Consider the following 15469-nt stretch of genomic DNA (forward strand, 5'->3'; position numbering starts at 1 on the left):
TGCAGTGAATCCCCTACTGATTTTTGATCTTACCAAAAAACCCTGCCCTGGTGTGACCAAGGTCTGCACATACTGTGTTCCCTATACAGAGTCCTAATTTTGGTGTTTTATATTCTTGAAAATGCATGAGGGTTTGTAATTCTAGCGCAGGGAGTTGTATTAGTGGGGAACTGAAAAGTTCAAGAAAACATTTGGGTAATTCAACTTGCCAGCTTTTACCAAACCATCCTTTAATTTGTGCTGAGAGCCAAAATATTCTCAAGGTATTTATTCATGGAGGAATGTCCAGTGTTCCCCCCAGCCCCTTTTAGCCTGGCGTACCACACGGCACTTTTCAGTAACCACCCGGCTGTTTTTGGGTGGGTACTGAAGAGCAGGGTCACAATACAGGGCCTGCCACCGGCCTACAATTTCTTCCCACAAGGCTTAAATTAGTAAAAGTTTCTGGGTTGAACACTAAATGTGGATATGACCAGTGCCAGTATCATTTGATAGTACAAAACAATGGGTAGTCCATCTTGGAAGGATCTTATCAGGCTGGATTGTTTAATAGATAACTGAAATACCTTCTATAGGTACTTTTCCCCCACCAATTCCAACATATTTCATTTTTTTCCCCACGCCTTTCAGACATTAAAGTGTTTGGTTGATGCAAATGGGTCATGTTTAGTGCCTTTTTAAGCTCAAAGCTTTGTATTTGTTTTGCATTTAGTGCTTTGTTATAAAAAAATGAAGTATTGCAAATGTTGACAACATGTACAGGAATAGTCATAAGCTTTGTAAAGTGATAAATGCCACATAATTGGTTATCAAATCCTGAGTATTATTTTTGCCTAATATTAATATGGATCTTAAACTGACAGATTGTTAACCAGCAGTTGTTCCTATAAAACAGGATTGTGAATTGAAATCCCTTAATCAAGTAAGTTGTATCTGTGTAGTAACAGAATAATTTGTAGATATTTGTATGTTGAGTCTTGTGTATGTATCACTATACATTACTGGTATGTTCTTATTATATACTATATTGTAGCTGAATATATTCAAGGATATTTATATATTTTAAATACAGTGGTAAAGATTTTAATAGTGATCCCAAGTTCCACTCACCCACCCCTTGTGCAGTTTCAGGATTGTCTTTGTCATTCTTTTGATTGGCATATTTGGCAGTCCTGTACAGAATCTGTCTCCCTGCATTAGTGGGTGGGAGGGAAGCCTCTCGGGAGGTAGAGCTTAACCTTGGAGCAGAACTGGGCTTCACAGATTTTTTACAGAATACCATACATATTGTTTTGCAGTTGGTATTTGGAAATGCAAGGTTTTGCAGTCCCCCTGCCCCTTGAATATTAAAAATGAAAATTGAAAAAAATTATTCACCTTACACCTTGGCCTCCAACAATGGTAACCTGAGTGTGGGTGAAGCCACTGGCCCTGAGTTAGAACAAGATCCCAAATCCTTTAACAATGTACAGTAGTTGATCATCCGTTTCTTGTCAAGTTTGGGCCTCTTGAATTTTCCAGGATCCTTCAAAAGGTTCAGTGACCTCACTCTCCCCTAGACAAAGCATCCAGAAGCTAGGTTGGAGGGTAATTAAGTTCCCCTTCACTTTGGGAGATTTTGGCAGAAAACAACCTTGTCAGTGTTTCCTTTCCTTTTTCTTAACTAAAAATTGAAATTTGCCAATACTTATTAGTGTAGATAAACAAGCATTTTTTTTTATGTGAGCGAGTGAGTGGTCTTTTGCTGAACAAGTTTAATGAGGCATTGTATAAGCAAAGAAATAGCTATCTTTATAACACCCCCCCCCCCCCTTTTTTTTTTAAAAGCATTTTTCATATTAGAATATATCTATCAATATTATATATAGTTCATCTCAACAATGTATGCCAAACATATCAACTCATTTAAAAGTTAAAACTTTGCAAACCAGACAGGTCTTTGGTAGCAGAGTGAAAGTGTTTGAAGGAGATTAGTACACTTAAATACAAAAAACGTTTGTGCTCCTCTTCAGATTCATACTTGCTGTCAACCTCAGGACGGTGTGTATGTGGTTTGTTTTACATTTGACAGCCTCTGGTTGTCTTCTGAAGGTCTTTGTTGCACTCACAAGACACATCCTTTTAGAAGTCCTGAAGCTCCAATCAAGTGCCGGAAGGGAAGAAAATCTGCAGCCACCAGTCCTTGCAAGCAATTACCATTTGGTTCTCAGTACCTATGAATCTAAAGAGGTTGGGTTAGGATAGCTCAGAATGAATACTTCTCCTTTAAAAGAGAACCTAAGGTTAGCCGTTAAGTGTCTCATTGGTCCCCCCATCACATAAGCTATAATGTTTGCAGTGTAGAGAAAATCTAGCCAAAATATGCTTCACTTTTCAAACACGTCTTTATAACTTTATGTCCACATATATATTTGTGATCAGGATTTGTACCTTATATCTGTCCCTCCCTTCTCCTAGCTACACAGAAAGCTACAATTTTTAGAAATCAATCAAAAAATTTTTTTTATTCCTCTATACTACTGCGTTTTTTTAAAGGAAATTACTCCATATTTGAGACATTGGATGCCAATCAGTATTTTGAAAATAAGTGCTCTTCTATACTACTTCATTACAGGTTTATTTAAAGATAATTCTTGCATGATGGGGCGGCTTGCTTTTACATTCACTGAAATGAGTTCTCTGGCTAGTACTGCTAACCTTAAGGTAACAGACAGGTTCTTTTACAGGGCCCATAATTCAGTGATTGATGATATATGTGTACTATATTCTTGCCAGATATTCTTTAGGTGAGAGAGAAGTGACTGGTCCCTCTTCATGGACCATGGAGAGGCTAAGATTCCTGAATTCTTTGGACCTACATGTTCATACTCTTAGCCTAACGGTTAGAGCACCCTGCTATCTATATATTCAAACCATATATTGTGCACAATGTAACTATTGCTCCTTGATATTAACTAGTAAGTTTGGCCATCACATTAGGCAGGCTAAATTTGAACCATGGAAGCTGTGGGACAATATTTCTATAATGGGGGATTGAAGAGAAGCAAGTACTCTAGGATAAACTGCAGATGTAAGTAGGCACCTGTCCTATGGACCTTGGCAAACTCACAAGGTAAGGTAAGCCTACAAAGATTACAAAGTCGGTAAAGTCTGACATCTCCTATTGGCAACACAATTGTTTTAATGTTTCCTTATTTTGAAAGTGGAAGCACACACAGCTGTTTTTTCAGTACGCTTTTCAAAAACTTCTAGAATTACTCTTGTTACTGTCATTTTTTTTTATCTACTTATATTGACCATTATACGATTCATTGCAAAGTATTCAATACCCTTCATTCATCAAGAAGGGTACTTAAATGTTTCTTTAACTGGGGCAGCTTAAGGATGCTAGGGAGTGTTTCTTTTTGGTAAAAGGATGTAATGTCCTTTGCTATTGTATTATAGATTTGATAAGCCCTTCATTTTATTAGGAAGTAGAAGCTTGATTTGTGTTGGCATGAAACATACCATTCCAAAACTCATTAGCCTTTATAGAATCTGGTCAAATTGCATAAAGAGGAGATATAGTTTATTTCATTTTTAGTTAAATATTATATTTATTCATTATATTAAATTTTAAATTTTCCTAAAACACTGTTCCTCTGGGTTTTTACCAGACTGCTTTGAATCATTGCCCATATACTATCTCTATATCCGTTTATGAGGGTGGCTTTTGTGTAGGGCTGAAATATCGATGCTTGTCCTAAAGGCTTCAAATATTTTCTTTATGTGCCACCCAACCCACCCTTGGAAGTGTGGTCTTTATAAGGAGGTGGCTGGTGGGACTCCGAGTAACCTAGTTTCAAGAGATTAATCTGCATCTACTAGAGAAGTGTGGGCTGTGGAGTTTAACCACTTAACAGGTTTTTTTTGTTTTGTTTTTGTATCTTAAAAGTAGCAGGTACAAAAAAATGTGCTTTTAAGTCAGGAGACTGTATAAAACCAATCCACAAGTCCTTTCAGCTGAGGATAAATACATGTCAAATGTCCAAAGATCTAGCTATCCAAGGGTATATCTAGATCTCTTATTTCTGTGTAAACTGAACTTTGCTTTATCCCTTCAGACATGTGGTTTACCGTAGTTTTTGCTTTGGTGTGATGGGTAGTTTTGACATTGCACAAAATTTACCAAATCTTATATGGCTGCATGTACCATTTATTTCTGGATCTATTGATCCTTTTGATGTTATGCTCATTGAAGATAATTTGTGCTAATGCAATATTTTATTATTTGCTCAGCAATAATTGCTTGTTTTCAGCCTATATTTCCTTTCAAGTCCTGATTGCCTTTTCTCAGAAATGTAAATATTAAGTAATGATTCTTGTGTATTTAAATATATTTGCATTATTATTATTATTAGCCTTATTTTACTAGAGTTTGAATCCTAGTCTTGAGCATCATTTCCTGACTTGGAACACATTATACCCACTTCCTAATGTATACAAACACATCAAATTTTTTTTTTCTTGTAATTTATCATTTGGAACATTACAGCAATTTTTATTTTTTTCTGCAACTTAAACATTTGATCATTTGTGCCCCTTATGTTTTCAAAGCAAACCTGTAACCACCAGTACAGATCTGACACTTGCCCCACAGAGCAGGCTAATCCAGGGTTGTCCTTCATGGCTATTGGGGATATCCCAAACCCTTTCACTGTTACGGGATCAATGTCTAGCTTCTGTAATTTCTTCTGTGCCCTAATATCTAAAGCAATATTTTATTTGATAGAATAGGGAGAGGTTGGAACTTCCTGCAGGTTTTTATTACAGGGTTTCCTGCTGGGGAGATTTACTGGTGTCCAGGTGACCGTTGCAAGGAATATACAAAATTTTAGTTTTTGACCTCAACTGAAATAGAGGGAATTTCCTAGTGGACACTTGTTCATCCTGATGAGAACTGTCCAAAGGTGAATATTACCTCACTCTTCTCTCTTCCTGTTGTGTGAATACCACAGGAGCTAACTTGAAATTTCCCACATGAAAAACAAGTGGCCTGGCAGGGGTTTAACTGCCCTTTACCTTTAAACCAATCAATGTGACAGAAAGCCTTTTAACTTGGTGCGGGGTTAAGTTGCAAACACAAGCTACTGTGTCTGCTGTTCATAGGCACTCCAGAGGACAAGAAAAACTGGCATAAAGGCTTTCAAAGGGTGTTTTTGGTATAAATTCCAGCCTAGTTTGTTGATAGTTACAACCCCACCAGTGTACAGATCCATTCCCTAAAACTTTTCTTTTTACGACAATTTACAGAAACTGACCTCTTGTATATAGAACACAGCTAACATTACCTGTTCAGATTTGTAATTTTGAGGTCCCATTATATTTGAATGTTAACAAATAAGTTTAATAATGGCAAAAGGATCCTGCATTAAAGATATGTGTGGGTTGGGCTAGTTGCGTTTGTTGCCATGATTTGATAGGTATGTAATATTATTAATAGTAATAAAATCCAAAATACCTCTCTGCTTGGAACTGCTGATTGCTAAGCTGCATTCTGGTTCTGGACATTTACCTTCATCACATGGATAATCATAGAGGTGCTTGATTAACCTTTATTTAGCATATACCTTGTGAGCCATACAGTAATGACCCACAGTGGTGTTTAGCTGCATGATGACCAATTTGCTTTTTTCAGTCAGTTGTACCAGTCATGCTTGGAGACACTTATGCTTTTACAATCAAAAAGTTAGAATTTTATTTTAAACCATGTTATAGACATTACTCATTATTGGTTTCATATTGCTGTTTGGTCATATCTTTATGTTAAGTTGAATTATGTTACTTGCTCATGTCATAAATTCTGGTCTTCTGACTTGTTTTACTTATGGTTAAAAATCATACTCCAGCTCTCCTCTCCAATGCACTCAGGACCATTTTTTGTGGGCGTTGTTAAACAGTATCTATACAGATATATTCTAGACGGGGATGAAGAGATTGTAAAGGCTTCAAATTGAAAACCTTCGATTTCTTATTTTGGTGAAAATCTTTTGATTTGGTTGCAGTTTCTTTATATAAGGAATTCAGTCCTGGAGGAACTTAATCTATCTGATATTCGGTTCCTCTGTATCCTCTTGACACAGTTTGCGAAGGATTGGGAATTCAGAGAACTCAGTGGAAGATCATTGTGGTTATGGAATACTTAATGAAACAAATTTTTTTATTTTTATTTTTTTTTTTTTTGTCTGTTAAACTGAATCGCAAGGTGTGTCAAGTAGTTTATTCCTCTTGGAGAACATTTACTTCTAATAAAGAAGGTCTCCTGGGATACCTGAAGAAGAGGAACAGGCAGAAAAAAAATGTAAAGTATTAATTAGGATTACTTTGTGCATCCTCTTCTGCATTATGGGCCTGTGTATTACAGTACTGTAGCTCATTTATTCTCGTCTGTGCTTTTTCTGTTTTCTATTCTTCGGAGCCACAGTTTTAGTGACTTATTCATTCATACAATAACTTTTAAGGAAGCAGGTGGTACATTGACTGATGACATTACCAGTCTGCAGAGTTTTTAAAGGGCATAACTTGGGAAGGACAGCAAAGAGGTAAGTGTAGTGAACACTCATCTCCCACTGTCCTTTCTGATTATGTACCTCATGCATGTAAACTCAAGTTCTGCTTTTGTGAGAAAAAAAAAAATTCAGCTAACGTTCTGAAAATATTATCCAGTGAAGATCTTAATTCTGTTTAAGACCTGCTTTTAGTAATGTGATGTTGGTGTTGTCAGATTTTTTGCATTGGCATTTATCACTTTACAAAGACTGTAAATGTATTTTAACAAATGTGTTCCTATCGATATTTAATTCTTTTTACAAGACAATCATAACTCTTTCAGTAGCAAACTATTTGAAAACTTATGAGCTTCTGGTTATTTGTAATTTGCATTGTAAATGCAATTGCTCTTTAACCATGTGTGGGTAACATATCCATGTTTTGACAAAGGAACTCTTTCCTTTACAGCCAAACGGGGAAAAAGTTAATGGCGAAGTGTCGAATGCTTATCCAGGAGAATCAGGAGCTGGGGAGACAGCTGTCCCAGGGTCGCATTGCTCAGCTTGAAGCAGAATTGGCTCTACAGAAGAAGTATAGTGAGGAGCTGAAAAGCAGCCAGGATGGTAAGGATTATTTTTGCATTACATATGTAACCTAATTTAGATTTTTTTTCTGTAGATTAGCTATTTTCAAAGGAATTCAAGATAGAAACATTTACAATTATGTTTTAGTGTAACAAAGTCTGCCATGTGTATGGGTGGCAAAAAATAGAATACTCTGTTGAAGAAACCTTAAACTGCTTTAAATCTTCTTTTTTTTAAGCATTTCCCCCCTAGTGCTAATCCCGAGTGTCACACTCGGGGTCACTAAAAAGATTAAAAAAAAAAAAAACACCTTGTTCTGTTGTCGTCCTGCTGGTACCCTCAGGTCTTCGGCACACGTCTTCTCCCTTCGAACTCCAGCCGGCAAATGCAGAGACGATCTCCGGGGTTTCCCTGTGACGTTGGTGCAGCCAGGAGATATATATATATATATATATATATATATATATATATATTACTGTACAGTTATTACATGTATCACAATTTTTTCTTTTAACAGATTTTTGTGTTTTTTAATTTAAAGTTTATTATTAAATTTATTAAATATTGGACATATTTCAGTGAGTTATGCCTAAGAATTAAAGGCCTACAATGTAAAATAAATTTTCATGCTAAAAAATGTAACACTTTTTGCTTGGAAATATCAACAGAATTAGAACGCTAGGGGGCTTAACTGTGACTTGTTTGTCTGTCCTATCTAAATAGGACTGCCAAGTACGTGTGTGTGTGTGTGTGTGTGTGTGTGTGTGTGTGTGTGTATAGTGGTCCTACTTCTAGATCAGCTGTCCCCAACCTGTGGTCAGTTCACGGCTCTGGCTGGTGCATCCCCCAGCAGGTCAAGTGAGACACCCCACTTGAAGGGGGGGTTTGCACCGACTAGAGGCGCGGGCCATGTCTCCCATAAGCATCGCAGGCTCAGGGCGGTAGGCAGGTTGTGTCGCAGAGTGGTAGAGTTCGCGGGTTTTGGCATTATGATGTCACTCATTATGATGTCACTTGAATGACACACTGTTCCCCATGCATGAGCGGTCCGGAGTCAGTAAATTTAGTGGTCCTCGACATCCAAAAGGTTGGGGACCACTGTTCTGGAGCGACCATTGGTTTGGCCATTTTTATCTAGGTACAAGGGGTGCTGAGAAGTTCCTGGCTTTGCCCAGAAAGAAGGGAGCCAGAGTTATGAAATAACACATTTATTCAACATATTCCCCCCGAGACTGATGCACTTGGTACATCGTAGTTGCAGGTTTTTTAGACTGTTCAAATAAAAGTCCTATGTTTGGGCCTCAAACCAGCTCTCAGCAGCATCTTTGACGTCAGAAATGTCCCCTTCAGGTGTTTTTTCATATTCAGGGAACAGATAATAGTCCACAGGGGCCAGGTCAGGTGAGTAAGGGGGATGATAGACCAATTGGAAACCCAGGGTGTTCAATTTGGCATCCACAACGTTGGACTTGTGTGCGGGTGGCTTGTCCTGCAAAAAAAGGATCTTTGGTCAACTTTTCACAGCATTTGGTCTTAATTGCCTCCTTCAGCTGGTCCAGGAGGTTAGCATAATACTGCCCGGTGATACTAGAGCCCTGAGGTAGGTAGTCCACCAACAGAATATAATCTCTGTACCAGAAAACGCACTCCATTACTTTTTTGGCCGATTTCTGGGTTCGGAACTTTTTCAGACGCGGGGACCCGCTGTGGCGCTATTCCTTTGACTGTTCCTTGGTTTCAGGATCATAGATGTGGAGCCAGGTTTCATCATCAGTCACTAACCTAGTCAAAAAGTCCTGTTCAGCTTCAAAATGGGGCAAAACGGCTTTGGATGCCTCAACTCATTCCTTCTGATCACTGATCAAACATTTCGGCATCCCCTTGAATGAAAACTTTCCCATGTCTAGAATAGTTGTGATAACAAACCCAACACGCTCCCATGAGATGTCAAGTATCTGGGCTATCTTTTTTTTATGGATATTGGCCTCAATAATCAGCTCATGGACAGCATCGCAGGTTGCCGGGTCAGTTGAAGTTGGGAGGTGCCCACTGCAGGGCTCATCTTCAACGGTGAAATTCCCAGTCTTGAAACGAGATATCAAGGTTTTGACAGTGCTGTAGGAAGGACACTTCTCCCCCAGTGTTTGTGACATCTCAGTGTAAATGTCTTTTGCTGACTTTCCCTGGAGAAACAAAAACTTCATGATGGCCTGTAATTCCAACGACGTGAAACTTGCTTGTGCCTCTGCCATCACAGCTTCTCACTAAAAGATAAGAGATTTACGAATTACAAGTACCTGATATTTGCACAGTTAACATACTAAGATATTAGGGTCTCATATGCCCCCACACTAATTTTTCTATTTCATCTGGAAGGGGGCAAAGCCAGGAACTTCTCAGCACCCCCTCGTAGATGGTAATACCCTGTGTGTTAATTGGACAGCTGATTTATTCACATTTTATGAAGAAGCCGTATAAAACCACCAGTGTGTAGCACTGCAAAGCAGAAAACAATGCCTGGATAAATAATTACAAAATATGGTGGCCGTTGTGTGTATAAATGATTACAAATTATACCTCAACAAGGTTTTGAAAAAGTCAACATACGCCAATAAGAATATTTACAACAAGTTGATAAGTTTTTAAGATCCATATAAAATAAATATCTAAAAGGTAGATCTTTTATTGGGAACTACACACTCCAAAATAATCTCTCATTGCTATAGTTTTGTATATTCTGCTCTGCTTCAGTCAGCCAAATAATGGCAATAGCAAAGTCAGACATGTAAAGATAATAAGACAAGCACGCAGTTACTTAATACACCAATTAGTTAGAAAAAAAATTGTCTGAATCGCCCATCATCTGACTTTTACTCATGGTGGCCTGTACTCATTGTTGCCCCAGCCATTTAACAAAACCTTTTCAATGCAAAGGCAAAGCTTCAAGGTGAAGATCTTAGAGTAGTTCTGAAGATACATAATGAAGAAGACGTCTCCGGAGGAGCTGTGGGGACCAGGTAAGTGGGGTTTTCTGTAATCCATTGTCATACAATGTTGTATGACAATCAGATTGCACTGTAAGGGGATTTGAATTTGGCGCTGCAGCCAAAGCAACGCTTGATTCTAATTTTAGCTACCCCGAGCCTAGTTTGAGGTAAACGCTTTTAGCAATTTTTTTTTACCCCGAACTAGGTTTGGGTTAACGGCCCGGGAGGTTAAAAAGAAAAATAGAAATGTTCTACTTTCAGGCAACTCTTGTGTAAAGATTTGCTAATATGATGTAATTTGCTGCTTTTGACACCTACTTTATACGTTTTATCAGATTTTCTTTACATTTTAACAAGCAGTGACCCAGAAAACATAAGTTTATCACTGCTATTAACAAGCAGCCTTGTAAAAAAAAATCAGGACCCCACAATGCTTAGTGAAATATACTAGGAATGTCTTGTGTCATTAACAAATTATATTTCTTTTATATCCAGTTTACAGTAAACACATTTGGTTTGCATCCATGCCTTAATGCTTTTAAAGAGGAACTAAACAAAATTCCCCCAAAACAAAAAAAAATACACTTGCCCTCAATCCCGCAGCGCAGTCGATCGGTCCGAAGATCTCTTCCATTGGGTCCCACGTCCTCCCGGCATCTGTCTCTGTTATGTCTTCTTCCGGGTTCTTCTTCCTACATCACCTGACCCAGGCGCGAGATCAGGTGGCGTAGGTTGGAAAAAAACTTGCAGTGAGAGCGGCAATTGTTTTCCCTTTTCACAAAAAGGCTCCTTCTGCGCATGCCCAAGATGTTTTTTTTTTTTTTTTTAAAGGGTGTTGCACTTAAAAATAAAACCAAACAGACAGAATTTTTGCCTTGTATAAAATGGTTGTCTACCAAACTCCTGTGACCTAGAGCAATCCAACCATCACTACTTTCCATTTACATCATTACATTTACATACATGTAATAGGGGGTCGTGGGTAGGCAAAACATCTCCTCTGACCAGTGCTTGTATTATTCCCTTACAATCTGTTATTTGTATTAACACTGAATGAAGACATCAAACAGCAAATAATTACTTTTATTTTACATTTCACACACAATGTTAGTCAAGCTGCATTACCTGGCATTTTCTTGACAGCTACACTTCAGATTTATTTTTGGCATGTTTGTAATGTAAAGACAGCTGTCTATGTAATAAAGCATTTTACAAAGTAAACATTCTAATGTGCATATTGAACATATTACTTTTAAACCAGCTCATTTAGATATTTAAAATACATATTTCTTTTTTTTAACAAAAATGCAGTGTATTTTGTTTCCTTTTAAAGTACGGTTTTTAATTTTGTGTCGTGTTTTCTGTCATCAGAGCTGAATGACTTCATTATCCAATTAGATGAAGAGGTTGAGGGAATGCAAAGCACTATTTTGGTCCTCCAACAGCAGCTGAAGGAATCCCGACAACAGCTATCTCAGTTGCAACAGCAACAATCTCAATACTCTGCAATTAGGACTCCAACAGAGCCCAAGGAAGAAGGGGAATCGGGCGGTAAGGATTGCAGTCGCTTGTCAAACGGACCGAGCAACGGAGGCTCCTCTCACCAGAGAACTCACAGCTCTACAGGGCTTTATAGAGAGAGTAGTAATGCAGATGATGACTTTCCTGCATCTCCAATGAATGAGGGCAAGTTGTCAAACCACTCGGAGGAGAGAACTGGTAGAGGTGGAGGCAGCTATATAAATCCACTTAGTACTGGGTATGAGAGTGTAGACTCGCCAACTGGAAGTGAGAACTCTCTCACTCACCATTCAAATGACACAGACTCCAATCATGACTCTCAGGAGGAGAAACCAAGAAGTGGGAAAGGCAGCCGAACTCTAAGCTCCCGTCACATTCAAAATGGCCTGGACTCTGCAGCGAATATGCAGGGCTCTGTTTTGTAAAAATAAACCAGATAAACTTTTTTTCCTTTTTTTTATACATTCTTTAATTTCAGAACTAATACTGTCCAGTGCATATTTTGTCATAATTTTTGCCTTTTGAGTTTTGTTTTTCATTGTTGCTTACTGTAATACCTCTGCCAATTTGGATATTTTAACAGATAATTAAGTTGAAAGTTGTTAAGATAAAAAATTTAAATTTGTTTGGACGATTATTTTTATGTAAGGTAATGAAAAGCTGAACTAATTTACAACTTTGGAAATATTTCACAAATGATGTCTGTACAACATGTACCTAAAATCTTTGCTGTGTAATGGCATTCCTACCCATGTTTTCATCTTACCTAGATGATCTCTTTCATGGTACTGTGTGGGTTTGGCTGCCAAAGTTTGCCCGTGACATAGCTATACCGCAGGTTGGACTATTAGAGTCCTCTGGTAGTTTCAGTGTTAAACACAGTTTTGCTTTCTTCAGTAAAAATAACATTTGTTCATGGCTGATTTTCCTTCTTTAAATGGCTGAACGTTAAAGACTTGTGTGCCGTTGCTCAGTTTCAAACTGTTGTACTTTGTTTATGCATATGATTCTGTGACTCCAATATACCTTGCCTGTACTGACCAAACCAAAATAAAGATTTTTAATGTCACCTTTACACAGACATTTTGTGCGTTCAGTAACTGAAATGATGGCATGAAATCTCATACCCCCCCAAAAAAAGCTGTCATTATGGTGACTTGTTTCCAAGGAGGGGATGAGTCTAAGAAATTACTGCAATGCCTACCTCAACTGTATTCTACCAACCTCTCCTCTCCAATGAAGCTTTTTGTGTGCTTCGAAGTTGAGGACAAACATCTTATATATGTTGGCCCAGTGGGGTGAAAAATTATTTAACTCACCTTCCTGAGCAGTTTATAAGGAAACCGCTACTGTGAAGTATTTTCACTGTAATTGTATTTCTGCAAATAGATGTTGCCAGAAGTTTGGTACATTTAAATCTGACCAAAACCAAGCCTGCGGGGTCAAGGTTTTTGACATAATTTATGTTTTGGAACATTCACCAAGAAAATATTTAACCAAAGACTACCAGACCAGGCATTTGAGATATGTCGGCCAACATATTTTCTCTGTACAGATTTCCCTTGATGAAAAAGAACAACAAATCTGGAATTAGTCTGGCATACCTTATGCCCTACCTGCCTTTTCAGAGGAAGAGCTGCACATGAATATTGGTTAATTTTGTGCTTCATATAAGTTCATTTGTTACTGGCCTCTTCCCTGGTTTGTAGTACAATTATAAACATCACTCCGTTCATCAGAGAAACATCACAGCATGGATGTAAATCCACTCTCCAGACTTTCCCAGCCTCCATGTGATAAGAAAACTAAGCACGTTTATCATTTCTATAAAACTCAATTTCTGTATTAATTGTGTGGCAAATATTTAGACACTTTGCCCAGAGTACTGCTAACGTAGTAAAGCTAACGTAACAGAAAAGTGGAGGCTGCCATTGCTATGATCCTGACTTTATGCCAAGGTATGCCAATTTTGAAACAACTTTGAAGATGTAATGCCTCAGGTGCCTGTGGATATACTTACAATGCATTTTTGAACAACAGGATAGTATGTAAATAACAACAAGACAGTATGTAAATGTTGATCTTTCCTCATAAAGTCAATGGCTGGCTCACTTTTGGCATTTAAATAACTGGACCAAATTGCCAAATGAATGGGCCAGGCATCAGCTTGTTGGTATTTATCACTAAAACCTGAAATATATTTGTTTGCAGTCACACTGAAGGTCTGTAGAATATTTGCCATGGTGCATTGAGCATTTGGGTATGTGTAATTAGTGTTTGTTTTATATCAATCCTTGTAACACGGTGGAAATATTTGTGGGACTACAAGTGTCAGGAGTGGTTAAAGAACAACACAAAACTCTCAGACTCTGATTAATTAAGAGTTAGTACTTCTCTTTATTGAATGGGTACAATTGTCTAAAACAGCAACAGCAAGATCACAGGACTGTTTACCCCATGGAGTGTCTATTTACATATCATCTAACTGGGAAAGTCAGGCATGAAGAAGCTGGGATTTCTTTACCCGTATACAGAAAATGTCAGCGTTGGCACTCAATTCTTTGATATCTGGAGTTAACAAATATACACTGATCTCCAGTCAACTCAGTACATGATCTTTACTAGCTCACTTTGACCAAACCTCCTTGTTACAATATAATGTGAAAAAATTTGCAATTGTTAGTATGAGAATATTTTTTGTATATTACCAGCTGCATTCTCTCTCATACCCCATCGAGACAGCAGCCATAACTTTTTTCTTATCAGGTCACTCCAACCACAAGCGTGGGAAGGAGGACACAGGATGACCACCAGACCAGACAGCTTACACAGATCCACCTGTATATCCAAATTACATGTATTCAGTATTTCAGGTTTTTGTATTTAACTTGCTAAAGATTAACTCTTAGGTGGTTCTTTAGTGGGATATTCTGAAACCCTCAGTATTCCTTCTACAATCCTGTCCCCAGGACCCATAGTGTGAGTGTGTGTGTTTTATATATATTTTTGAGTACAGTTACATTTAGTATCTGGTAGGGATGCATAAAAACACTTAGTTTTGTCTCTAGAAAAGCCTTATTTCTTTATGTTCTGTATACAAACCCTGAACTGGTACTGGAGTGTGGTAATTGGCACCATTCTGCAAAATGTAGTATACCCATACCTACCCACACCATGAAGACAGGAATGCTTAAAGCGTACCTAAACTCAGAATTTTTACTTTACAAAGAAGGGTAGACATTTTTTTTTAAAAAAAGGGTCCCGCACTGCCCCCTTAAATCTTGACTGCTAGGTGATTAGGAATTAATGGGAGCGCAGAGCCTCCCGGGATATCTACATCACGTATTCTGGGAGGCTCTTTGCTGCTCATTCTGCATATGCCCAAGCATCTTGTGTATACGCAGAAGAAGCCCTTTTTTTTCCCCCAATCTACGTTACCTGATCTTGCTCCTCCACAGTGCGAGATTGGGTGACGCAGGAAGAAGAGAGGAAAAGATGTCCGCACCGGGCTGAAGACAGATACCGAGACAATGTGGGACCCGATGGCAGAAACCCCCCAAGGATAGACTGCTCTGTGGGATAAAAGGGAAGTGTGATTTTTTTGTTTTGGGTTTACTTACACTTTAAACTCCATTAAAGGTGAGTGAAAGTGCAAATTGGTAAGAAAAATAACATAAAAAAGTTATTAACTATGCCCTGGGGTACATTTAAATCAGTCATTAGGCAATAGAAAACATGGCAAGGCTGTAATTTGAGGGCAAACGACCCCCTAAAAGTGACTGCAAATGTGAAGGCCACAGAGACACTCTTGACTGAAGGAATTCAAGCCTCTTTGATGTGAATTGGAAT

The 15469-nt window shown here is 38.2% G+C and overlaps 1 protein-coding gene across 2 annotated transcripts in view; it reads left to right on the forward strand.

The window, feature by feature from the left end:
- WTAP (WT1 associated protein) overlaps positions 1-12695 on the forward strand; it is a 42274-nt gene extending 29579 nt beyond the window's left edge. For both annotated transcript variants that reach the window (XM_072409310.1, XM_072409309.1), the window contains exons 7-8: positions 6997-7151; positions 11471-12695. In XM_072409310.1, the coding sequence (XP_072265411.1) occupies positions 6997-7151; positions 11471-12045 (730 nt within the window). In that variant the 3' untranslated portion in view covers positions 12046-12695. The remainder of the gene's footprint in view (positions 1-6996; positions 7152-11470) is intronic.
- The last annotated feature ends 2774 nt before the right edge of the window (positions 12696-15469 follow it).

This window comes from Pyxicephalus adspersus, chromosome 4, assembly GCF_032062135.1.
Source record: "Pyxicephalus adspersus chromosome 4, UCB_Pads_2.0, whole genome shotgun sequence".
Lineage (NCBI taxonomy): Eukaryota > Metazoa > Chordata > Amphibia > Anura > Pyxicephalidae > Pyxicephalus > Pyxicephalus adspersus.